Raw genomic sequence first — 27,041 nt, 5'->3', positions numbered from 1 at the left:
GATCTCACATTCCTCAGACCATGCCTCTGCCAGACTCCGCCCAGAGGCCTTCCTGGACCTGCTGCCGCCAAGTTCTGCTACCAGCCGATGCAGGGGGGATGCCAACTTGGCAAACCCTTCTACAAAACGCCGGTAGTAACTAGCAAAACCAAGGAAGGAACGAAGCTCTAAAACATTAGTAGGATGTTGCCAATTGGCCACAGCTTCTATTTTACTGGGATCAGTCGCCACCCCATGCTGCGAAATGATGTGACCCAAATAACGTACCTCCGGCTTAAAGAAAGCACATTTCTCGAATTTGGCCTTAAGGCCCTCCATCTGCAACCGAGTTAAGACCATCTCCAGCCTTTGCAAATGCTGTATTACTGTGGGTGCAAAGATAACAATATCGTCCAAATACAGCAGAACAGATTGGCATTGTTGGTCCCCGAACATGCGTTGCATAAGCCTCTGAAATGTACTGGGGGCATTACACAGGCCAAAGGGCATTCTATTCCATTCAAATAATCCGAATGGAGTACAGAATGCCGTTTTGGCCCGGTCGGCCTCAGAGACTGGCACCTGATTGTACCCGCTGGCCAAATCCATAGTGGAAAACCAGCGGGCACCGGACAACATGTCCAAGGATTCTTCAATGCGCGGTAAAGGAAATGCATCTTTTCGCGTCTTAGCGTTGAGCTGCCGATAGTCAACACACATTCGCAAACTGCCGTCCTTCTTCTTTACAAGGACAATAGGTGACGCAAATGGACTACTGCTCTCCCTTATGACTTGTGTCTGAAGGAGCTGGTTAATATGAGCCTTAACAGCCTCATAGTCAGAAGGTGGAATGCGCCTATAGCGCTGCTTAACCGGAACTTGATCCAAAAGAGGGATGTCATGGGAAATCAAAGTAGTGCAACCTAAATCGCCCTCATGTGCAGAAAAGACAGAGGAGTATTTGAGCAACAGTGATCGAACCTGCTCCTGCTCTGTGCCATTAAGCGGGGACAGATCAAGACCTCGTATCTGATCCTCAATTGTCACAACTGCAGGCAGTGTACCAGCAGAGGAGACAGTGATGGAACGGACCTCCACAATATCTTTAGGCAGACTAACAACGGAGGCAGTGCTTACTCGGCCCAATCGTGTACGTGGGTACAGCACTGCATCTGTGGTGCCTACGTTAACCACCGGAATATACACAGTGCCCTGGGCCACCTGCACGAGAGCTGGAGACACCAACAGCCCATCTGGTAGCCCCGAGTCAATTGGCTCAAATAGGGTACCATGACCAGCATATTGTTCTGAACAGGTGGCCGCCACCATCTTAACAGTGCCCCCTAGAACCCGCCAAGGTCTCCGTCCGCGGACATGCACAGTACCACCACCGTCAGGAGAGGACTGAATGACCACCTGGTGGCAATGTTGAAGTGCTTGAAAAACAGGATTAGGAGCAGTGGAAACAGATGGCAGATCAAACAAATCACAACCATGCTGACCAAACAACTCCTGATAGCATTTACGGATAACATTCATGCCAAGTACACCAGGGGCTGGGGAGTGCCCACCCCCGGGAGGATCCCTAACAACCAGAACACCACAGTTACCCATCACCTTACCACACAGCTCCACATCAAGCTCTAAATAACCCAAGTATGGGATCTCCAAGCCATTTGCTGCACGAAGCTGCAACCACTGGCAAGACTGCAACCGCTCTTGGCCCCAAGGTTCAAAGTTTCTAGAAAAGAGGCTCTCGGTGATAGTGGTCACCATGGACCCAGTATCAACAAGACATGGAACCTGAATTCCACCCATAAGAACAAGCAAATGCGGACAACTAGACATCAAACCCTCCACCCTGCCAGCAGAACCTAATGTTGTACTAGAGCCTGGGACAACCCCAGCCGGACTGTGGCTCCTCAGCCCGGCGGGTATCAGTTTCCCGACTGCTGGGTGGGTCGTGAGGACCTACTGTCCGGAAGCTGTGCGGTGTTCCATGAACCACTCAGGGAGGAACCCACAACTCTTTTACCCTCACAGTCTCTGGCATAATGACCTGGTTGCTGGCACCGCATACAAATGAGGGGTCCATCACGGGGAAAACGATTACGTCTGGGAGGATCCCGCATAGCAGCCATACTATGAGTAAGCTGATCTATCTGAAGCTGCTGTTGTCTTAGCATTTCTTTTAACTCTGCCAACTCCGACTTTGGCGCCTGATCGCCATAGGTGTTACTAGTCACTGCACAAGATGTACCTGCAAGTCCAAATGATCTTTCCACACTGGGGAGGGAGAAGCTACGGGGTCGTGGTGGCTCAGCCGAACCCTCCCGCTCCCATCTAATGGCCTCTTTGCGAACTTCAATCAGAGTGGCAGTGGGCTTGTTGCGGATCAACTGTTTTAATGCTCGACGGAGAGCACCCTCCCGCACATGCTCTACAAACTGATCCCGAAGCAGAACATCAGCGTTAATAATGCCTTCCGGTGCACGCCCCTTCACTTTGTCCATTAGAGTCATTAACGCTATAGAAAATTCTAGCAAAGACTCTCCCTCCTGTTGTTTTCGTGAGAAAAAGGCCTCCTGCAGGGCTACATAAGATTGAGGGCAACCATACAACTCTTGCAATATCTTAAAAATTTTGTCCGGATCCTCCCTCTCTGCCCTCAACCGATAACGAATCTCCTCCCTCGCTTCTCCCTCCAAGTGATCAAACAGGAAATATGCCTTATCGGTGGAGGACAAATGGCGAGCCCGCATACAAGCTGTAGCTTCCTCTACCCAATCTTCTATACTTATACCGATACTACCTCGGAATATGGGACACTTCCTCTCCCTTGGAATAAATACCAATCGCTCAGTAGCTTGTGCAACTGGCGTGGCAAAGCTAGAGGAAGCTTCATTAGAGGGGCCTGCCGGACTAACACTTTTAAGACGTTCATTTTCCGATCTAAGCTGGGCTATCAAATCCCGAAGCTCCTGCATTTCCTCTGCCATTCTAGCCAATTATCAAACAACCAAAACCAATAGTTAAGGAACTCACAAAGAGAAGCAAACTATAGGCTCCAGAAGAAAGCTGTACACTGTGGGCCGTTCCTGACACGGGCTGCTGTTTTGTTTCTGCAAGACACTTTCACTCACACATCACATGCATACATTCATACACACAAACAATAAAAAGGCGAATCAATCAAATGAAATACAAAAACACACACAAAACAAAGTGGAATACCCGTCTCTGTTCTTATATGTGATCCTGCCGACTACGCCAAATATGTAGCGAGACCAAGGTACCAATAAGAATTTAGATTACCGACCACGCCACCCAGGGGAGTTATGCCCCCCTTAGGAAAACTAACTATACAAAAAAAAAAACCACCCACATTAAGCCCACATAAGGAACACTGGTTCGTACACAAGTAAACAGAGACAGGATTCACACTAAACAATTTCTTTATTGAATTCCTTTCAATGATTTTGTTACAACTCATAAAAAAAAGAATAGCAAACACTGCAAATATAACCAGGGTTCAGTTATTCTGTAGGCCTACAGGACAGAACACACACATAAAATAGGACAGGGGCTTACCACAGGGAGGCGATCTGGAAGGAGGGTCCAAAAAGACCACACGTGAAGCGCACACATACACTGCACAGCACACCCAGGTGACACTACACTGCCAGAAAGGTGAAACACACACAAACACAGGTACCCAGCCACCCGGTGCCAAGCCTCCCTGCCGGCGTCCCCCAACTCCTGAAACAGAACACACAAAAAGAAATGAACAAAAAAAAAAAGAAAGAAAGAAAAAAAAAAAAAAAAAAACATATACCAACAAAATTACACCAACATGCTCACATACATACACAAACACACGCTAGCACCACACACAAACACGCACACACAAACACACTACCAACTACCCGCAAAAAAACAGAAAAACACACACTCGTACAAACATCACCACTCTAACGATTTTAGCGCGCTGATGATCTAATTATACACACTGCGCAACAATTACAAAAAAACTGAATACACAGTATCACAAACAAAACAATAAAGAAATTCGCTAGAAACAAAACAGCAGCTCGCCGTCAGCAGACGGCCCCAATGGTTTGAAGTCACAGCAGCAAATCAGCAGCAGAAGTCACCTGCTAAATAAAGGACACCAAAGGCACCTATAAGCTCATATATAACTAGCTAATTAAAAAAAAAGATAAGAATTAACATAGTGACATACCACAAGCAGCGATGCAGAGGAGCTCCTTTAAAAAAAAGGGGAAACCTCCCAGTCAACCGACCACACAGCCTAATAGGGGCAGGTAACAGTGAATCAAGTGGCATACTAAAGCCAATATACTAAATATAGCAAGAAAGCTACATACCGGAAAGCAGGAACCGATGCAACACAACCTCAGGCTTACAACACTCACAGATGAGATATACGCACTATAAGCGCAAACAAGCAGCAACAAACTCCTGGAGCAGGACTCCAACAACTGCACCCTTTACAATCAAGGCACAGACCTCTACGGGCTCCGACTAACAGGAGAAAACCCAGGGTAGACGAGCAAACCAACAAAAAAAAACTGCCACTTACCTTAGCATCGCCAACGCCGTGCTTTTAAAGAAGCTCCGAGGCTAACAATTGTCACAAATCAGTCGCATCTAGTGATGTCATACAGGTGCGACACAACACCGTTGCTGTAGCTTAAAGACACAGGCACCTCAACATCTATCCACTACACATGCGATATTGCTTAATTGTAACAGGATACTAGATAAATGTGACTATATGTAAGATACTTCCACTTGCTATGATGTAATTGTTTCTCAGTGTTCACACACTGTCATTTAGAAATAAGTATGATTTTGCATTCTCTCATCTTTCTGGTTCTTCTGCAGCCGGGAGATAAATGGCACGTACAATGTAAAGAGTGTACATGCAGTAAATATTCCATGGGTCCAGAGTGTCAACCAGTTCAGTGTCCAACCCCAGAGCACTGTAACAAAACAGGCTATGAGCTTCAGACTGTGGACTGCTGTCAGAAGTGTGGTGAGTGAGCAGTATGCCATTTCAGCATTTTTTCACCATTTGTTTTCAAAAGCATTTTTTTATTTTAAGAATTTTTGTCATTTATATTTAAATCTAAAGGGAACAACATAAAGTAATTTGCTTCATACCACAGCACTGTCCAGTTCTTGAATCTGATTGGTCAGAACAGCACAGTTTCACAGTAACCTTTTTTAATGCTGGAATATGCCCTTAAACTGATCATTCTCTCTCTCTCTCTCTCTCTCTCTCTCTCTCTCTCAGTGTGCAAACCTAGTTTGTGCCCCAGAGCCATAGAAACATGCCCAGTTGGATTTGAGCTAGTACAAAACGAAACAGATAGTGACTGTTGCATCACTTTCTATTGTAGTAAGTTTCAATATTACAGCCTTTACTTTATGAACTAGACTTAACTAGTCCAAAAATGTTCTATTTGTTTGCTAATTATTACAAATTTCCTGTTTTTTTCCCACCAGAACCCAAGCATGTGTGTGTCTTCGGTATAAATGAGTATTTGGTGAGATTTATTATTTCGTTTAGTATTTTCTTTAGATTTATTTAGTATTTTGCATACCAACATGGAGGTGTACTGTGTTATTAGTACTGTACTGTACTGTACCGACTGTACTGCATTTTTGCTGTGTTTTTATTTGGGAAGGATTATACAGCCATGCTTTTCAATCAGCCATGCTTTTATTTGAGATTCAAATTAAAGATTGAAAAATTTAAAGAGATTGTATAGTGGACATAATATAGACTATGTTTCTACTTCACAGCCTGGCGATAAAGTTCCAACAGGTTCCTGTGAAGTCTGTGTTTGTGGCTCAACTGTGAACGCCAGCTCTAACCTTCTTAATATAGAATGCACTCCTATGCCTTGCAACAGAACCTGCCCTGCGGTAATGCCCTTAATCTGCAAGAATTATATAATCAAGACCTAATAAATACTGCTTCACAAACTCACTAGAACATCAATTGCCATGTTCCAATGGCTTACATGAAACCTACTACATTTAAGCTACAAAACTGCAACATATTTGTTGATTGAATGTTCATTCATTGTCCAATAAATATATAAGAAAAAAAATTGTTGATATTGATTTTGTTGGTAATATTGTTAATATATTCTTAATCAGCACATAATGTTATAGAGATTTACAGCTTAATATTAACTAGACCATGGAACATGTATTATTAATTACAGATATTACGTGAACATTGGTACATTCCAAGATGTTTGGTTAGTCATGTAAAAAATGATAGAAAAATACTACAGAATCAACATATGTTTATTAACCTGAAAATAGCCCTGCATGCAATCAATAATCAAATGATGGATTAAATGTTATTATTAATGATTTACAGGGCTTTTCCTATGAAGCTGTGCCAGGGCAGTGCTGTGGAAAGTGTGTACAACGACAGTGTGTATATAACAACACAGGTCCACCAAATACTGTAACCACAATTGAGGTACGGTCAATAGGCTGTGATTAGTATTTGAATTCTAACTCTCACACACAAAATTAATTATGATTCTTGGTTATGGATTGGTTCCTCCTTGTCTGTGTCCCATACTCTCTGAATATTTTCATTAGGTTGGACAGAGCTGGACTCATCCAAATGAATCGTGTGTGACCTTCAACTGCACTAAAGTCAACAATGTCTTTGTCCTGGTGAAGATACCCCCTTCATGTCCTGAGTATAATCCAGAAGACTGCATTCCTGTATGTTTACCACCTGTGGATAACCTTGCCCTTACGTCATATATAGATTCTTACTTATAGTTAATTGAATACATTTTTCAGAACTTTATGAACTTTAATATTAAGAAATATCAATTAAAAATGATTAAAAAATGTTGTGTCTTTTTTTAGGGCACAGAGAAAACCACATCAGATGGATGTTGCAAAACATGTAAGATGATTAATATCCTTACTCTCCATTTTTCCATCTCTTACCAATATTACTTTATCATACAAACACGTACAACAGCACATCATGAAGTGTCCTATTTCTCTTACACCACAGTGATTTGCCATCATTTGCATTTTTTTTTCTTTAATAATGAACATCACACCATAATTTGTAACCATTTATAGTTACACTTAATGTTGTGGAATGTCCATTACACAAGTTAGTTCCTGTTATCACTTTTATTATTACATAAAAAGTCATCCCTTCACCAGACTCTTTTATCTCTCTCTTGAAGTTAATAAGACAAAAATGCAGTCATGTTACAGAGAAACCAGAAAGCACAAAGTCCTCTTTCCTGAAGACTCTCCAGTGGTGGAAAACCTACTGAATTTTACAATGCACTGACACACTGTCATGTTTTATTAATCCATTTATTACTAGCCTTAGATTATGTAGATTGTCCTCCATATAAGTCCCAGTGAATGAGTTGTTACTATAGAAACAATAATGTATTAGTACCATTATCAATGTATTATTGTTCTGAATGTTATATAAAAAAAAAGAACATTCAAAGAACATTGTTCAAGCCACTGTTTCAGAATATCAGCTACACGTTTATATAGACATATAATAATACAATAATATACTACAATATTTGCAATGAAATAATTTACAGGAACTTCATGTAAACCTTTCTACTTTTCGATTGATATGTATCTTAATATGCATGTATGTATTTGATTAACCTTTATTAAATATGAATACATTTCTCTGTATTTGACATTCAGGTCAGCTGCATAACTGCCGCATGTTAAAGAACAGCACCTACTTGCAGGTTAATGACTGTATCTCCATCCAGCCTGTGGAGGTAGCCTCCTGCTCCGGATCCTGTGGCACCAGCTCAATGTGGGTTTGCTTACTTATAAATACACACACACACACACACACACACACACACATACAAACACACACACACACACACCTTAAAGATAGATATAGTAATAAGTAGAGAGACTAGAGTTAAATCAAGAGAAGAAACAGGAAGTGGAGACTTCATATTCACTGTATGCCAGGAAGAGAAGAATGACGTAGTTCTCTCACACACATACAGTACATCACAACACTTACAGTCACATAGACAAAAACAGACTTTTTCAGCAATATTCTTTTAATGGTCCATTCTCCCTTCCTTGTGCAGCTATTCAATGGCGGCGAACACCATGATGCACCGCTGTTCCTGCTGTCAGGAGCGCCGAATGAGCAGCAAGGAAGTGCAGCTGCGCTGTGCTGACAATAGCCTGAAACCATACCAATACACTTACGTCGAAGAGTGTGGCTGCCATATCACAGAGTGCAAAGACTAAAATTAATCTAAATAAGATTAATTTTAAGATTAATTAAATGATTTAATATGAGCCTACAAGCCAGATATACACCTAAGTGCACAAATTAATACAACCAAATTTGCTTAAGATCATTTGAAGACAAAATGTTTACTATTTACTATGTCTTACTAACTCAAGCAAAAAAAAAATTTCTCTGACTTCTCGCAGACTGTGGTTCTAAAACACTTCATACTAACTATCATTATAGCTTACAGAATTTAAATAGAGCATGAAATATCAAAGGATATAATTAATTAACTCGTTTGTGTAATGTCAGAAATATGTTTCATGACAAGTACATTGTATGATTCTGTTTGTAGGAGAACAGGGTTCTGTGTTTTGCCATCCAGTTGAGGATATACAGGACATAAACACTTTCCTTTCCTGCATGCTTTGTCTTTCTCTGGTGTTGATGGCTATAAATTCTTTCTTTTTATAATTAATGACAATAATAAAAATAAATCACATTGCAAGCAAAAAAAGTGTGCTGGCTCGTCTGTTAATTATGAAGCTTCTTATATTTTCATGTATTACAAATTTTACATGATTTTTATAGACTTTATTTTATTTAATACTAACTCAATGTTCTTAACGTCAATATGCTATAGGAAAAATTCAACTTAAGATCACTCTGAAAATCTATATTACGTTTGCACATTCAAAACGCACAAATTTGATAATGTTTATTTACTAACTAGCTGATTTACTGACAGTACTGAGGGTGGCAAATGAGTAATATAATATGTATTGTCTATTTTGTGTGTTGGCCTTAATGAATATGTGATTTTTACTTTCTACCCAATAGTGCAAAGTACAGGGCCGTGTCGATGCAAAAACATTAATTTCGTATTCATAGTGTGAGTCAACATTAGTCTACTAAGTCAGATAGTCACTTACGTGCACAAATTAATACAACCAAATTTGACAAGTTTGCACGTGTTTTGCACATGCAAACCTAATCAATTTTCAGAGGTTTATTAAATTGGATTTATGCAATTCATAGCATATTGACAGTAGTGTTGGCTGTTGAATGCTTAATTCTGATTGGTCAGAAGATGTTGATTAATTTTCAGTAACAACAGCTCTGAGTGTAGTGCCAGCTGTAATTCAAATCACAGGTTTATAATCCGCCATCGTTTCTATAGTAACAACATATATACTATACGTGGACTTGTCTGGGGGACATTCCACATAAACAGATTTTTTTTTTTTTTTAAGTGTAATCATTGATATTGTGAAGCTTTTTAGATTTTATTTAGCATTTTTGGAAGGAGTCTCCAGTGTCAATGCTTTGTAACAGTCAGAGGTGAAGCTGTAACTTTTGTAAAGTTTTCTGCCTCTGTTTTCATGACACTGGACTTGGTGCATGACAAGCTGCCTTATTTTTTGCTTTAGTTACATTGAGAGAGAGAGAAAAAAGAGAGGCTGATGAGGAAACAACTGTGTGCCATAACATAAGTGGTAACAGCTTGTTTTGCAGGCACTTCACAACATTACACTTAAATATAAACGAATAAAAAGTGCAATGTGTCATTCTGTAATCAATTTTAAAAAGTTGTTTTCATTGCCAAATTGCTGTGGTACAAGAGGAATAAAACACTTTGGGACTTGCTTTTATTAGAAATTGATTCGCTGAGTATTAGTTTCCAGTAACTGTACATCCTAAAGAGTTTTATATAACATAACAAACTTTTTATAATGTGCATAGACAGTAATAAATGCCACAGCAAAAAAGATGAAATTTTAGCAGCTTCTGATTGGTCAATTGTCATAATTAGACACGCCCTTCTCTCCTTTGAGCCCCCCAAAAATGTCAAGCAACTCAGACCAGATCTCAGAAAAAATTGTGGACCTCCATAAGTCCCGTTCCTCTTTAGGAGTAATTTCCAAACAACTGAAGGAACCATGATCATCTGTACAACCAACTGTAAGCAAAAAGAAAAATCTGTGGACCACACAGACACTGCATCATTCAGGAAGGTGGCACAAATTAACTCCCGGGTATGAAAAAACTTTGGTCTGAAAGGTTCAACTGAACCCCAAGACAACAACAAAGAACTGGTGAAGAAGTTGAAGGCATCAGGTACCAAAGTATGTATCTCCACCATTAAGAGACTCCTATATTTCCCATAGAGGATTTGTGGACTGAACTGTGAGGAGGCCCACAAACCTGACTGTGTTACACCAGTTCTGTCAGGAGGAATGGGCAAAGTACTGGGAGAAGCTTGTGGAATTCACTACTCCAAGAATTTCGATTCATGTTAAGCAATTAAAGGGCAATACCACCAAATAATAAGAAAGTATATGCAAACTTTTGACCCACTGAAAATAACTGCACTGTAAATTAAAGCGGGAATAAATCTTTTAGCTGTTGATTTGAAATGGGCACTTGTGTAAACAAAGTACACTTAAAAATGTACCTTATGTAAATAAAATTTCCTAACTGACTTAACACAGGAAGTGTATTGGAACATGAAATGTGTGGAATTTGAGTTTTAATAAAAATCGAGTTTGAATGTCTTTAGCCTAGGTGTATGCAAACTTTTGGCTTCAGCTGTATATGCTTGTGGCATATCAGGTACTATGACAGGTAACGTGTTGTTGTTCCTCTTTCAGCTGCTCCCGTTAGGGGTCGCCACTGTGGATCATTGGTACGCGTATTTGATTTGGCACAGTTTTTATGCCGGATGCCCTTCCCGACGCATCCCTCCCTAATTTTATCCGGGCTTGGGACCGGCACTGAGAGCACACTGTTGCGTGCCGCTTCCCTGGCCGGGAATTGAACCTGTGCCACAGCAGTAAGAGCCCTGTGGCCCAACCACTAGTCCTCCAGGGACCCTGACAAGTAACAAGTGCATATGCATTAAACTAGTGGATTCCGTGACTTCTGTGTCATATGTCAATATGCTAATTAAAAATTAATTATAATTAGCATATTTTGGGTCCCTGGAGGACTAGGGTTTTGGCCACGGCAGTCTTACTGCCATGGCCCGTGTTCGATTCTCGGCCAGGGAACCAACCCCAGCCACTGGGGTTGCACACAACAGTGCACTCCCAGTGCTGGTCCAAAGCCCAGATAAAAATTGGGTTGCATCAGGAAAGGCATAAAAACTGTGCTGAATCAAATATGCGTAACAATGATCCGCTAAAGGGAGTAGGTGAAAAGAAGAAGAATAACAACAATATAATTAGCATATTTAACAGCTATGTGAAAGAGACAAAACAATGGGGACTTAGCCAAATTAGTCATTACCAAATATGTTGTATCTTTGACTGCCACCTGTCCAGAAATTAAGATATTAAGATATGCAGTCAGTTGGATTGAATACTTTGAACTTTGATAAAGTAATAAATTTTGATATACAAACCTATGAACCTATGTGGCTAAAAGCAGTCATAAGTGAACATATAATTCATCAAGTAAAGTGCTTTATCCTGGTCAGCGTCATGTTGGATCCAGGGCCTATCCTGGATGGGATTTTGTGAAATGTAGACCATAAATTGGGATATAAAGTGTGAGCTGAATGTGTGAATGACTAACACACGTCATATAAGAAGATCCACACTGCGTTGTCATGCTCTGGCCTCCCCCGTTAGCAGAGAAACTCTGTCGCTTAGCAGTAAAACTTTCTCGACTCGGTTTTTACATCAAACCATTTTCTTTTGACCTTGCTTATATTGCGCTGGATAGATGACACCAAATTCACCTCTGTAATTTCTTTTCATATTTTGGCCTTTTCTGGTGCTGTGACGATGAATACACTGCTATGTATTTTTTTATTCTTAAATATATAAATGAAAAGACCTTCAGAGAAATTTTTCTTTTTTTTGGCCATTTTGCACTTTCTGCTCTGCGAGCTTGGTCTTTCATGGAGTTTTGTGGGCATCACCAAACACAAATCATCTGTGGAGTGGACGCGACTGGTAATTTACAGGTGATTGCCATATGGGTGTCACATGAGAATGCGGAGAAAATCAGTGTTTACGCAACTTTTTTTTTAGTTTGGTTTGGCTTATGTGAATGTTTACTCAACTTTACTCCTCTGGAACACTACAGGATAAGAGCATATCAAATACTCTGTGTTGTCTCTCTCTCTCTCTCTCTCTCTCTCTAAGCTAATGACCCTGATGTTCATACTGAAGATCTTTCCAAAACACTTGGCACTGCTTGACTCTATAGTATACACTTGTAGAAGACTATGCGGTGTCACCCAGAAGAGGTACCATGGGTTCGTTCCCTTTTGCGTCTGGTTCCTGTCAAGGTTTCTTCCTCATGTGGTCTCGGGGAGTTTTTCCTTGCCACCATCGCCTCTGGCTTGCTCATTAGGCTTGCTCACAAATCTAAATCTGGATATCTATATCTGGATATCTGTAAAGCTCCTTTGTGACAATACCCTTTGTTAAATAAAACAGATTTGATTTGGAGTGTAGATGTTCATAAAATCACAATACAACCCAACACCAATGAGGATGAGGAGGTACTGAGGTACTGAGGACATATCCTGCGGATGTAGCCTTTTATGCTGTTGTTTAGTTTTGTTTTACATTCTTTTCTATTCTTTTTTTTTGGCTTGGATATACTTGGATACTGCATTTACACTGGGATAGCTGTTAGTAGATGTTATCTGTTGTCTGTGGAGCTACCATAAGAAGTTCAGTGTGCAGTTTTCCATGTTTCAGCTGTGCAAATGACAAATAAAAGACTTTGACTGTTTTTGTTTTTTTTTTTAGCTCTAATACTACGAATTCGTAATCTTATCTCAGCTGTTTTGTTAGTGCTCAGAATACGGACAGATGCCAGAGATGTAAAACAATTCGAGTATTGAGCGAGCTGGACTTTAATTTTGAAGAGTGAGCAGAACCGCTGTGTCTGACTTCAACAGCCACAGTGTCTGGAGATGGAGGAAAAGTTGTGGAGTGCAGGGGCTGACCCATGAAGCGCCGGGGTTCGCGGTGAATAACGCTGTAACTAGTGAGATTTAAGTTGAGTTTACTTCACTGCTCACAGTAGAAACAGTGAGCTAACAGCTTTATTAACGGTGGAGCCACAGGCAAGTATATTTCATATCACCGGCACACCGCTTTCTCTCACTTTCTCTCCTGCATTGCTAGCCAGCTAACTTCTTCACTCCGTTTCCAGGGCGCTAGCTAGATGTCAGGTTGCTAACTGGGCTGAAAACTGGTGGTTATTTTAGTAATAAAGTTGTCTGTTCGAATACTAGTACATGAGTTATTACATTCCCAGAATCCCTCATCGTTTGGTAGTTAGCTTCTGCTCGAGTTTGCTAGCTACGCAGCTAGCTTAGGTGTCTGTCTGGAACAGCTATCTGCCCCTGTCAGGTACATCTGTTTAATGTTTGTTTGTTTGTTTGTTTGTTTTTTCTTCTGTGTAAGAGATGAATTAGCTAAGTAGAGAGGGAACTACCAGAAACCAAGCTCGTTTCTGACATTATATTTGAGCTAGATAGGTTTCAGTGTAAAATTGAGTCTACCTTTAAGGTTGCCAGGTCTCTGCAAATTGTTCATCTCAGTTACATCTCAAAAGCCAGACAGACACACACACACACACACACACACACACACACACACACACACACACACACACACACACACACTCACACTGAAACTAGCCAACAAAAAAAAGTGCAGGCATTGAAAAATGAACACACATTTTACTTCAAAATAGTTCAGCACCGTGCACACGCTTTTCTGATTTGCAGTATCTTAAATATGCCTTTCCATCATCGCTTGGTACAGACATTATCAATTCCATAACCGCCCCATTCCTCTCCCAAATGTTTTGCAAAATATCTTACAAAAAATACATCTGTTCTGTACATCACTGATACACTGCCTGCACGTGCACTTTCCCTTTGTTTGCCATAGCCTGGGATTGCAGAAATTGATTAGATTCATTTCTAGTTATTTGCTTTGAAACAAGATCTTGGCGGTCGCAGACTATTTTTAAACTACCCGAAAAAACCCTTAAAAACTGCAACCCTGGATACCGATCACACTTGGCTCTGTCTCCCTCTCTCTCTCTCTCTCTCTCTCTCTCTCTCTCTCTCTCTCTCTCTCTCGAATATTTTCCTGCTACTTGAACAAAATTTCATTAAAACACTGATTCCCCCAACTGATCAGAGCCCATTTTAAACCTTTAGAGAAAAGCACAATTTACACTTTCTCTCTTCTTTTTTTATTGTATCAATTATTTTAAATGCAGTCATGGCAGCCCTGTCGGAGGAGGTGCTGCTGGTGGTGAAGAGGGTCCGGCAGAGAAAACAGGATGGTACGCTTTACCTGATGACCGAGCGCATAGCTTGGGGCCCAGAAGGAAAAGATCGCTTCACCGTCAGCCACCCGTACGCCGACATCCGTTGTGAGTGACGCTTAAAGCTGACCAACCTTTACCACTTTAACTATCTTCAGATGCAAAGCTGGTGCTATTAGTTGTATGCAATGTTTTAAAAATTTTTTTCCTTGAACACACAGGTCAGAAGATCAGTCCAGATGGCAAAGCAAAGATCCAGCTTCAGTTGGTATTACACACAGGAGAGAGCACCACCTTCCACTTTGCTAATGAAAGCACGGCTCTGAAGGACCGGGATGCTGCCAAAGACCTGCTGCAGCAGCTCCTGCCCAAGTTTAAAAAGAAAGCTAACAAAGAACTAGAGGAGAAAAACAGGTGAGTCTCTTTAATCTCTTTGAACAGTAGGGAAGAACAGTGCTGAGCACGAAGTGAGGGATGCCTAGGGAGAAATCACCCATAATACCTGATTTACATTTAAAGCTACTGAAGAGCTGCAAACAACAAAGTGATGCCTAGTGGTGAAAGAGCACCTCCTAAGCGTGCACAAAGTCTTGTAGTAATGCAGCTCAGCCATTACAGCGCATCAGCTTCCACAGGCACAGAGTAACTCCTTTGCCTTCCTCCTTTTATACGGCGCATTTCATTTTCTTTCTTCCTAATTGAATGGCTAGTTTTATTTATCTTAATATATGGATTTGTTTTAGCTTGTTTTCTATCAGGTCATTAATGTGAAACAACAGAGTTTCACAAGCCGCTCATTAAATTTGTGTCTGCAATTGAATTATATTGTTACAGTAAAACATGTCAGTTATACGATTTATATGAAGCAGCAACTGAGGCATATTTATCCACAGGATGACATTACAGATCCACTGTGTCACTTTGTGTCCTCGTTTGTACTATACATGCTACGTATCATATTAAACAGCTGCCAGCAAAACAGTAGTGTTGCATTAAAATATATAAAAAATGTATGTCTACAATGTCTAGAAAAATAAATTACTTTAAACTGAAAAGGTTCAAAAATAATACATTCTAATCATTTTAATGGATTCTAATAACAAACTAAATGCATTTTACTATTTTAAAGATTCAGTACAACATTTTCAAATCAAATCAGCTGCTTCAGAGTTTGTCAGAGTTGCTATTACTATGTGTATACATACATATATATATATATATATATATATATATATATATATATATATATATATTAAAAAAATAGAAAGATACAACAATACCTGTGATATCTCTGACAAGTGTATTTTGACATAACTTTTCACTATATCCATATTATGTCATTATTTTGCACACCAGCACAAGAACAGCACAATGTTTCCATGATAACAGTTTGGCCAGACAGTATTAGAAGTGCTGTCTCAATTCATTTCATCCCTCTCCCTCCTTTTCCCCAGGATGCTGCAGGAGGATCCAGTACTATTTCAGCTCTATAAAGACCTGGTAGTGAGTCAGGTTATCAGTGCAGAAGAATTTTGGGCCAATCGGCTGAAATTGAGCTCTGTAGATCACTCCATATCCAATAACAACAAGCAGGAAGTGGGAATATCAGCAGCTTTCCTGGTAAGCTCAAACGCACAGCCAGGATTTCATTGTCTGTTAACGTCAGTAGTTTGGTACAAAATGGACGCTGAACTGTCAGCATGTTCACAGTTAGGTAATGAGTGTCTGATGAGTTTTTACTGTGGTTACAGGCAGACATTAGACCACAGACTGATGGCTGTAATGGCCTGAGATACAACCTGACCTCTGACATCATCGAATCAATCTTCAGAACATACCCTGCAGGTGAGATGTTACCATTGTACATGAATTTAATTCTAAACCACTAGGCTTCGGACGATTGACGATTGTATCAGAAATCGCTGATAGCTATCACGATAGATAGACTCTATCAAGTCGAACAATTTAAATGTCTGTCAGAAAACGTGGTGTCTGCTGCTTTAAGATCAACAACAACAAAAAAAAAACTTCAGTAGCCTGCTGTCTGACTTTGGAGCAGTGCAATAAACATCTTTCTCTGATGCATCTTAGCTTCCCTTGTCCGTGCTGCCAAACAGATAAATCCATGAAGGTCTTCGCTCTCAAAAGATAAACAGGGGTTTAAATTAAGAAAATGAAACAGTGTCTTGTTTATCAGGTCAACTTTACTATACAAGAATTGAATAAGTATCTCTGCTGCTCTTCACCACAGAGCAGATGTACACATAATTTATATAATTTCATTAAAATTTTATAATGAATTTAGTTACAGCCACTAACTAGTTACATTTATTTACAGTCACAACTTCAGTTTTGCAGCATTTATGACCTTGTCAGCGGTATTTTCCTGCTGTAATGAGGTAACATAGACGACACGCGTTGCATATTTCTGCCCACGCCCCCTTCCTTCCCCTATCCTCAAAGCCACAGGCGATAGTATCAGTGATGGTATCAATCTGTGATAGTTAGGGGACACAGTAGGAAGATGGCATTTTACACAAGAACTCGGGTGCTGATAAACCACACTAACTTGTCCTGACCAGCGTGATGTTCAATTTTGTTTTGTGCAGTCAAACAGAAATATGCTGAAAATGTGCCTCACAGCATGACGGAAAAAGAGTTCTGGACACGCTTCTTCCAGTCACACTACTTCCACAGAGATCGCATTAGCACTGGCCAGCAGGATATCTTTTCTGAATGTGCCAAACAGGATGAGAAGGGTAATGTGTCAGTAAATTTGTTTTGGAAACATGAAACACTTAACATGTGAAAACATGTGGATTTGCATCCTGTAGCTACGACCCTTGCTCACTTCTGATTCTTTCCATTGGGCAGGTTTAAAGTCCATGGTTGTTCAAGGTGTTAAGAACCCCATGGTGGATCTGCAGTCCTTCGAGGATAAAATGTTAGATGAGGTAATGCTAGAAACAGTATATCGCTATATAAAAACCGTATCGATTTTCATGTTAGAATTTTGCTAATTCAGTTATTTTTGTCCTCAGGGCTATGGCTCCTTAACGGTTCCCTCCACATCCAACTCCAGTAAAACGGTAAAAGAGAATAGCAACTCGGCCATCATTAAACGCTTCAACCACCACAGTGCCATGGTGCTGGCAGCTGGCCTACGCAAAGTGTGAGCATTCAGAGGAGTGTGTGGTGTTCAGTACCAGTATATGGCCTCAGGTGGCTCCTTCGTAGTGCTGGCTGAGAGGACGCCAAGAGTGTACACTGCTGTCATCAAGATAGTGTTATGCAGCACTTTGGTCATTGTATACCTTCGACTTGTACTGTATATACATGGGTCTGTCTACGTCTGTGTACCAACAAATTTTATCCAAATTCTTTTCTGTCTGTCTGTATACAGGGAAGCACCCACTGACCAGGCCAGTGAGACAAGCGGCACAGATGGGAATTCCAGAGACTCAGATTGCTTTCAGCCACCAGTTAAAAAGGTTTACAATAAAGTATTTGTGTACCATGAGGGTTTGAATATTTGTGTGTGTCAATTTGTGTACGTTTTGCCAATTTTTTTATTTGTTAGGGGTATGATTTACTTTTAAAAACATTAACACAAAGACAAACCAAACAAAAACACAAAACTTACGGGTTGCTGTTTGAGATTTTAAAAAAAATCAGAACCCTAAATACAAAATTCAGATTCTATGTAAATTAGGCCAATGATGAAGCAAACAAATAATGTTTATGTTCTACTTAAAAAGCTAGTTTTTGTCAGTGATGTTAAAAACTTGATGCTTAGTAAGTATTTGCCCTGACTAACTTTTTATGTGAAGTTCTAGCTAGTTAATGTTAGACTGCTGGCAATTGTTAGCTAGCCAACGTTTACCTGCTCAATAGGAATTTAACTATTTTAGTAGAACTTGTAGAAACGTGATGCAGTTCAAAGTTTCATTACAGTTCACATCTTTAATTCTACGAACTCTCTGAATTTTGTATTTTTTATCAGAAAATCTAAACTGTTACTCAGAATTTTGAATTATATGTTTTTAAAGGTAAATCTTAGCCCTAGCCAGAATATAAAGTTATTATATATGCCACATACAAAAACTAATTTTATTTCATGTGAATGCGTATATAATTCAAATATATGAAATTCTTTTTTTCAGCTTCCAAGCTCCATAGTCATTTCCCGTAGGACATGTACTGAATTTGTTGTTTGTTTGTCTTCGCAGGTGAAATTGCAAGAGGCTATTGAGTACGAAGACCTGGAGAATGAATCTGGGCCTAAAACAATTGCTTTGAATCTTAAGAAGTCTGACAGGTACATTTAATCAAATCTTACTGAATATCATCAAATATCATAAACCTTAAAGTTAGAGCAGTAGTGCAGAAGTGTTCAGGCACCCACCTGAAAATCAGTCTTGTCTGTGTGTGTCTTGTAATATTCTGAATATAACTATTCTTTATTTCTGCACAGTATAGATAAAATACTATTTTGTGATTGTGTGAGACATGGTTATAGATAGGCCTGATATTTATAAATCATGTGAGTGATTCTATTTGCTGTAATCCCCACAGAAATACTTCATAGCTAATATTTCTCAGGACACACATTTCATAATTTGTTGGCATGGACATTTACATACTGAAATAGTTCAAAGGCTAATATTGTAATAACTAAAATAATTATATATGAAGACTACTTACTTCAGTTATTAAAATATTAAAAATGTCCTCCCATAAATATCTGTTTCACTCATTTTTTTTAGGTATTCCCACGGTCCAGTTCCCCTACAGTCCCAACATTACTCCACAAGTCAGGACATCATCAGCTCGATCAGCTACATTAAGGAGGAGATGAGCTGCTACAAACCCTGCCTTACTCAGGTATACTTAATGTGTGTGGGGTTTGGTTGCTGGGTGTTTTTTTTTGTTGTTGTTTGGAAATACTTCTGTTAACATTTAAATCCTTTGTCCAAAATCCCTGTATGCAATATAAAACCACTTCAAAGTGCACAAAGGCTAGATCGTGTTTCCCAGACACTAAATGAGCTAAATAGGACTTGTTGATTCATGATATTGGAATGAGTATTTAGCAGACGCCTTTATCCAGAAAGACTCACAGGAGTCCTTTGTAGTCTCCTTAAATAACATATCCTCATGCTAGTTAAATAGGTCAGCGTCTAAGAATACCATCAAGTAAAAACCCTTTTAGAGGGAAGATAGAAGCTAGTAAACAGAAAAAGAAAACACACAAGTCATGGGATTTAAAAAAGAAAGAAAAAAAAACTTTTAATTCGCTGATAATTCTCGTGCTTGGTGAAGAGGTAGAGGACTGTGATTAAGCTGTTTGGACAGCTGTTCATTCCACCACCTGGGTGCCATTATAGAGATGAGCCCTGATGCATGTCTTCCTTGTATCTTGAGGGATGTTGAGTCCAGTCGAGGTATGGCTCGTGTGGCACAGTGTGTGATAAGTGCCTTCAGGTAGGTGGGGGCTGGTCCGTTTTTAGCTTTATAGGCAAGCATACATGTTATGGGCAGCTACAGGAAGCCAGTGGAGGCAACGCAAGAATGTTTGGTATGCCTGGGAAGACATGCCAGGCTGACAACCACCTGAGGGGCTTCTGTGGATAGAAAAGGCCAGATCATCCAGATGTTCAGGAGAAACCTGCATGACCAAGTCAGGTTTTTCAATGGAATGAGAGAAGGATAGTAAAGAACTACCCCATTGCCCGATGGTGGTATAGAGTTGTGCAGGGAGATGACCAGGGAATCTTGATGTGGGAATGCATCTCCTGGGATATACAGCAGCTCAGTCTTGCTGGTATGAAGTTTCAGCTGATGAGCTGCCATCCATGATGACATTCTGAGATACGGGCAGAAACGTGAGTGTCATCAGCATAGCAGTGGTGTGGAAAACCATGTGAGGATATGACCTCACTAATAGAGCAGGAATAGAGGGAAAACAGATCGACCAAGCATTGAGCCTTGTGGGATACCAGTGGAGAGTCAGCATGGAGCAGATGTGGTTACAGTGTGGCACAGTAACAGTGTGGATTATTGAACCCATGCTTATAAAGATTTTGGAGGTAGTTCTGTGTCAGAAAGTGAGACAACTGATTGTACACAGCATGTTTAAGGATTTTAGAAAGAAATGAGAGAAGTGATACCAGTTGGTGGTTGTTGATGTCTGCAGTGTATAGTGTATATACTTTTTCAGCTTTTATCAGGGTTTCTAATATTGATAACTGTAAAAGAAGTTGTGAAACTGAACCAGGTGTCAGAATTAAAAAAAATAAATAAATAATACCCATTCACACTTCCCAGACTGATCGGTCATTGCTCAGTTTTAACAGCTGTAATTTGAATCCTACGAAATCTGGTTTTGTGACCATTACTGTTCATACTGCTCACAGTGTCATTTCTTGGTGTAATTTCAGGTGATGTCCAGCAGTGTAGCTAGTTCGGCCATTACAGCCCTTTCACCTGGGGGAGTTTTAATGCAAGCTGGACCCCAACAGACCATCAGTCGTGAGTTAAATATGCACACATCTTAGAACCGTAACTGAGTAATTACTGCTACTTTGTAATCTGCTGTAATTCATCAATGTTGATGTATTTTTAATATATGAATGTCTTTGACATTAAAGCTTGCTCACTTTTTCCTGCGTCCTCATTTGTGCATCACCACAAGTTCAACACGGCCATTTCTTATTGTGGGATTCAAAAGGGTCCGTAATCAGCCCTTTATACAAAATCCTGTGGGATATTGACTAGGACCAATGATAGATTTGAAAGATGCAAACAACATGCAAAAACATAGATGATGAAAATGATATGGCCAAAAGTTTGTGGACACCTGACCATCACACCCTTATGTGCTTATTGAACATCCCATAATAGATTTATTGCCCTTTTCTGTTATAATAATCTCCACTCTTCTGGGAAGGCTTTCCACTAGATTTTGGAGCTCTGGGGCTCTGGGGATTTGTGTTCATTCAGCCACAAGGGCATTAGTGAGGTCAGGAACTGATGTCAAGTGAGGAGACCTGGCATGTAGTTGGTGTTCAGATTCATCCCAAAGGTGTTCAGTGGGGTTGAGGTCGGGGCTCTGTGCAGGACACTCGAGTTCTTCCACACCGACCTTTGCAGGCCATGTCCTTGCTTTGTGCACAGGGGCATTGTCATGCTGGAACAGGTTCGGGCCTCTTTGTTCTAGTGAAGGGAATTTGTAATGCTACAGCATACAAAGACATTCTAGACAAAGTGCTGCCAACTTTGTGGGGACAGTTTGGGGGCGGCTCACATATGGATGTCACGGTCAGTTCCACAGACTTTTGGCCATGTAGTGTGTCTTAGTTTGTATTTCATCACTAATTTAACTTGATGATCTGTCTTCTGTCTGTGTCTATGTGCGTGTGTGTGTGTAGAGTTGGTACCCAGTGATGTTCAGAGTGAACTAAAGCACTTGTACACAGCAGCAGGGGAGCTGCTACGGCACTTCTGGTCCTGTTTTCCAGTCAACACACCCTTCCTGGAGGAGAAGGTACAGATTTCTACAGTCTGTCAGGGATTGAAGCAGCAATGCTTAAATATTAAACTGTTAAATGTAGCAATATGGATATTAAATGTAATAAACTTGCCTTTATGTTGCTATGTATGTTTTAACTGTTGTAGTTTGAGAAGTGTATAATTAGTCAGAGTTTAATTCAGTTATTACTGGAATACTGATGGCCACTAGAGGGCATTTCTCTTGCTAGTTGGTTTGTTGTGCCTTATGCACCACAGTGTGGAAGTGTCATGCTTGTGGTGCATCACTGAGTCAGCTGATATTTTAACTCATTTGAACATTAGACACATAGTCATTAAAAAAAAACAAAACTAAAGGTTCTGTGTTTTACTCCCACAGTGATGGATTTTAATACAGATTGCTCTAATCCAGTAAGGATGCCTACTTCTTCACCAAGCACTTGAATTAGCCCTTTATTTAATTTATTAATAATCCCTTGACTTGTCTGATTTCTTTTCATTCTATTCTACCCTGCTCCTAACATGGTTTAGCCTGATGTTATTCTAAGGAAATGTTTATAGGAAATGTTTTTAACAGAGACTACATAGCATTTCTGTGAGTCGCTCTGTATAAGGGCGTGTGCTAAATGCCGTAAATGTGGCATGTAGTGATTCATCGCATTGCATAATGAACACTAAGCTTGCAGTCTTAATTATATTTGTGCCTCTGCTAAGGTGGTTAAGATGCAGTCCAATCTGGAGAGATTCCAGTCAACCAAGCTCCATCCATTCCAAGAGAAGATCCAGCGGGAATACTTAAGTACCAATGTAAGCACCAATATGTTATATTTTTATGAATGTAGAGGATAAAGGAAGCATTTATTTAGCCATGAACAAAAATGCCCCACAGATGTGTTCAGTTTTGGCTCTTCTTTGTAACTACTTGTGAAAGGATTTATAAACATTTTCCAGACAAATCCTACTCATATTTAGGCATGCAAATGCAAATACAAATACTCTTAGTAAAAAAAGAAAACTCGCTTGATAAACTATTATCACTTAACTGCTGTGACATTCATTAGCCTTTTTTCAGTGCCAGGGTCTAATCTACAACCGTTCAGCGCTTTTCCACCATTTTCCAAGTTGCTTTGATTCCAGCAAATTGCTTGTCAGGGTTGTGGTGTCATATTTCATTGCTAAGACAACATGATTTTATTTCATGATCACCATCTCATTTTTATGCATTATGTTTTCAGGTTGTTCATTCGTCTAAGATTCTATTTAGCTTGATATCGCAAGAACGAGTGCTTGAATGTTTGCAGGATTATTATGGAACTATCACTGTAACCAGCAGATGAACTGATGATTAGATGATTAGCAGATGATTAGATTTTAGAATCGACCCAAACATAGTCAAGATCACAGCAAGGTCAAATGTCTGAAACAGTTTTTCTTCAATAGCTTCCTTCCTGTTTGAAGTCTATCTTTAGGGTATTTCTGGCATATGGATTAGTAACAAGAAGATCAAAATTAATTATTGCAACTGCGATTCCAAAAAAGTTAACTGGCATTGCCTTTCAAACCAACACTGCCATATTGTCACAGGAAATGGGTCTTGCTTTTGACCTGATATAACTGGCTTCAAATGTCATTTTACATAACTGTGCATTTCCTGAAATGTAATCGAGCTTTCTGGTTTGCTCTAAAATTGGCATGATTCATCTGAACAAATAATTGGACTGCAGTCTGCATGCCACTCTAATAAACTGTATTTTTAAATGAGTCTTCAAAGTTTTTTTTTTTATTATTTGTACGCAGTATAATAAGATTATCATGTGGGTCCAATAAAAGTATTGCTTTTGCTAGATATAATAAAACAAGAATTAAACTGGTTCTTCAAATCTAGACTGTTGTGCAAGGTTAATGCATTAAAGCTGGATTCAGTGATTTTTCAGTGAAGACTTTTTGTTAATATTTGGTGCACATTCCAGCAGTAAAACATCTGCTGATAGAAGAAACCCTGTAAAGCCTGTAAAAGATGTGGACCACCTGCATCCTGCCAATCAGGGCATGGAGATGTCTCTACTTGTCTTTCAATCATGCATGTTCTTTCCTTCTGCTTTGTGCTCTCAGTGCTGTTTATTTGTACTGAATTGCTGTGAGCCTTGTGAGAATACAAGAACTGAAAATGACATTTGAAAAAGAGGCATGCTTGCCACTCTTGAAAGTTTCATAACAACACAAAAAGCAACAATATGACTTTTGTGGTGAGGTTAATGTTCTTTTTGCTTTTATGTGCATGAAGCCAAGTAAGTTAAGACATTTGACACAATTGTTGTTTTTATGATTTTTTTCAGCTGACTAGCCATCTAGAAGAGATGATCCAGTCTGCCTATAACAAGTTCCATGCTTGGCAGACTCGCCGTATGACGAGGAAAACCTGAGGGAAGAGAAACCGAGCCATTTGATTTACAAGAGGAGGACAATATAGGAGAAAATGGAAAGAGGGAGAAAGAACAGACTCTCCTTTTAGACCAGCTAGGTTGCTCGACCTAGAGACGCAAGTGTTAGTGGGGTGAAGCCCACTGTGCCTAGATGTACAGGACTTGGGTTTTCTCCAGATCAGTCCATGTGGAGATGGACTACACCATTGATAACTGTATGTTTTGTTTGTTTTTTTTCCTTCCCTTCGATCTGATTTTCTTTGCCCTGTTCTACTTTTTCTTTTTTTCTCCCTTACCTTCAGTGAGTAAGATATCTGGCTTCCTGGCTGGAATCAAACGTGCATTTGACAGTGTTGAATTTATGACCAAACTGTGGGCTTAATACCAGAGGAAGTATTCTCAGGAACTAAAAATGTTCAATGCAAATGACTTGGCGAGATGTGGGGGGATTTTAAGTGGCACACAGCACAGGACTCTTAAAATAAGGGAGATGTTTTATGACTTAAACCATGTCAGTGCAATGCAGTATGATTCTGTATACACTTGGTGTTCACTGGAAACCCAGAAGCCCAAGGCAGAGTGGGGATATGAATAAAGCAATACTGTATAAATTCTTTCAGTTGTGTATTACTGGTGTGCAACTTGTAAGTCGCACTACATTCTATGTCTATTTTAACTGCACTGAAAACAAGTTTCTGGATGTTGGGGAAATAAAAGTCAGTAGGATTCCTGATGTGTTTGTGTGATATTGTGTCATTTAAATTTTGTGCTGCATTAAATTCACATACACACTTTCAGGAACCGCTTTATCATGGTCAGGGATGCGGTCCATCGCAGGGCACCATCCACACACTCATTCACACACTCATTCACCAGGGGCAAGTTATCTTTGTCAGTACACCTGCTGGTAGCTTTTGGAAGATGGGAGGAAACAGGAGAACCCGCAGGAAACCCATGCGGACAGGGAGACAACATTGCAAAACTCCACACAGACAAAAAATATTGTGCATCACTGAGTGTATGCTTTGGAAGTGCACTTTTTCCTTGCAACATCAAGCAAAAAACTAACCTGTCCCTAACTATCTGTCTCCCAGTTTTGAAATGCCCATGTGGACAATGTTCTGCTAGCATGGTTGTTGGTCACAGTGCCATGCACTGTTGTCTGCTAAATTCGCTAATCCACAGCTCTGGGGTTATAGTCAATTTTTCTTCCATACAACCAACCACTTGTTTCTCTTCACTTGGGTCAGATTTTCCCCATAGTTCATGGTACACTATGGGCAACACTGCAACTAGTGTCTAAAATGGGCATCAGCTATGCGCTTACTGCCTCAGGATTGACCATCTTAAGGCCACGGTGTCTGACACATACGGCCCCTATGCTGACTGTCTGACAATGCCTGTGTTGACACAGCACACTCGGCTTGCACGTTTAGACCCTGTTTCAGAATCAAATCTGGCGTCAGCCCTGCAGCCGGCCTGCTCGTCTCAAATGTCCATGTCCAAAGATGACTGATAAGCACAAGAAGATTGTAAGCAAATTGATAACCTTGTGGCTGACTGGTGATTCAGGATCTGAGACCGTACAACTCAGAGGCTCATGCTGTTTGACAGTGCACTCCATTTAGCCATATTTCTTGCCTTATCAGAGGAGCATGAGGATGCTGGGTCTATATCAATATATCAATTGACCTTGAAGCTTTCAACAAAGGTGAGCGTTCAGAGTGTTTGCATTGCCCTAAGGTGTTATTTAGACCAGACGGTGGTCATCTGATCCTGACGCGAGGCAAGACAAGACATCATGCCTTCATTTGGAGGTGTGCAGCTGCAGCTATACTACTGGATTAGGTTTGAGTGGATTATGATTAATGTTATAGCTCTGAGTGAGCAAAAGAAATGGCAGGGATGATGTTTTTAGACAAATCTGACCAATCGTAAGCCCATAAACAGACTATTACAGTACAATGGAGTGTTTTTTTTTTTGTTTTTTGTTTTAAACTGTAATCACTTTCTTATGTTTGGTATTGTGTACATTGGAAAGTGGTTTATTTATTTATTTATTTTAAACTGTAATCACCTTCTTATGTTTGGTATAGTTCTCCTCACATTCCAGCTGTCACTAAAATATACTCTGAGGAAAAACATTGATCTTTGTGGTGTCCCATGTTATGTAAATGGAGAAAAAGATAATGATGTGGTCCACCAACAACTAATCAATTATGACTATGGAGCATCTCTACTTGCCTTTCAAATCAGAATGATGACGTAGAGCGATGATCAGGGCGACCCAGCTATCTAAAATATCATTTAGTCAAGATACGATAGACTGTCACAGTGACTGTGCAGGTTTTTGTGCCATTCCTGCATTAAGATTTCTCAAATAGCACATGGGAGAGCCTGATCAATACTTTTTAAAATTGCATTAGCAGAGAGCTGCAATATGATCACCTATCCTGCCTATCAACATTTATATGAAGTAGTAT

The 27,041-nt window shown here is 40.0% G+C and overlaps 2 protein-coding genes across 3 annotated transcripts in view; both read left to right on the top strand.

Annotated features, from left to right (window-relative positions):
- LOC113529882 (mucin-5B) overlaps positions 1-8,842 on the top strand; it is a 45,393-nt gene extending 36,551 nt beyond the window's left edge. The window contains exons 41-49 of the mRNA XM_053237015.1: positions 4,888-5,038; positions 5,300-5,404; positions 5,512-5,552; positions 5,812-5,934; positions 6,401-6,505; positions 6,631-6,759; positions 6,910-6,949; positions 7,738-7,855; positions 8,148-8,842. Of these exons, the coding sequence (XP_053092990.1) occupies positions 4,888-5,038; positions 5,300-5,404; positions 5,512-5,552; positions 5,812-5,934; positions 6,401-6,505; positions 6,631-6,759; positions 6,910-6,949; positions 7,738-7,855; positions 8,148-8,313 (978 nt within the window). The 3' untranslated portion in view covers positions 8,314-8,842. The remainder of the gene's footprint in view (positions 1-4,887; positions 5,039-5,299; positions 5,405-5,511; positions 5,553-5,811; positions 5,935-6,400; positions 6,506-6,630; positions 6,760-6,909; positions 6,950-7,737; positions 7,856-8,147) is intronic.
- Positions 8,843-13,204: 4,362 nt separating this feature from the next.
- Positions 13,205-25,291, top strand: gtf2h1 (general transcription factor IIH, polypeptide 1). 2 transcript variants are annotated; one of them, XM_026919863.3, is made up of 15 exons: positions 13,205-13,385; positions 14,558-14,713; positions 14,827-15,019; positions 16,060-16,225; positions 16,357-16,450; positions 17,215-17,364; positions 17,480-17,559; positions 17,647-17,777; positions 18,009-18,096; positions 18,835-18,923; positions 19,372-19,489; positions 21,046-21,136; positions 22,036-22,151; positions 22,850-22,942; positions 24,472-25,291. In XM_026919863.3, the coding sequence occupies exons 2-15, from the start codon at positions 14,560-14,562 to the stop codon at positions 24,556-24,558; spliced, it is 1,650 nt and encodes a 549-aa protein (XP_026775664.1). In that variant the 5' UTR covers positions 13,205-13,385; positions 14,558-14,559; the 3' UTR covers positions 24,559-25,291. The 2 variants fall into 2 exon arrangements, with proteins under 2 accessions (XP_026775664.1, XP_053092672.1); XM_053236697.1 differs by lacking the exons at positions 22,850-22,942; positions 24,472-25,291 and adding an exon at positions 22,515-22,836.
- Positions 25,292-27,041: the final 1,750 nt, after the last annotated feature.

This window comes from Pangasianodon hypophthalmus, chromosome 9, assembly GCF_027358585.1.
Source record: "Pangasianodon hypophthalmus isolate fPanHyp1 chromosome 9, fPanHyp1.pri, whole genome shotgun sequence".
In the NCBI taxonomy this organism is placed as follows: Eukaryota; Metazoa; Chordata; class Actinopteri; order Siluriformes; family Pangasiidae; genus Pangasianodon; species Pangasianodon hypophthalmus.
The sequence above is the reverse complement of the archived record's forward strand: the minus strand, read 5'-3'. Positions and strand labels throughout refer to the sequence as shown.

Coding starts and splice junctions, on each gene's coding strand:
- gtf2h1 (XM_026919863.3), top strand. CDS start 14,560: ATGGCAGCCCTGTCGGAGGAGGTGCTGCTGGTGGTGAAGAGGGTCCGG. Junction 21,137..22,035: donor ACCCCAACAGACCATCAGTC/GTGAGTTAAATA, acceptor GTGTGTGTGTAG/AGTTGGTACCCAGTGATGTT. Junction 22,943..24,471: donor GGGAATACTTAAGTACCAAT/GTAAGCACCAAT, acceptor GATTTTTTTCAG/CTGACTAGCCATCTAGAAGA.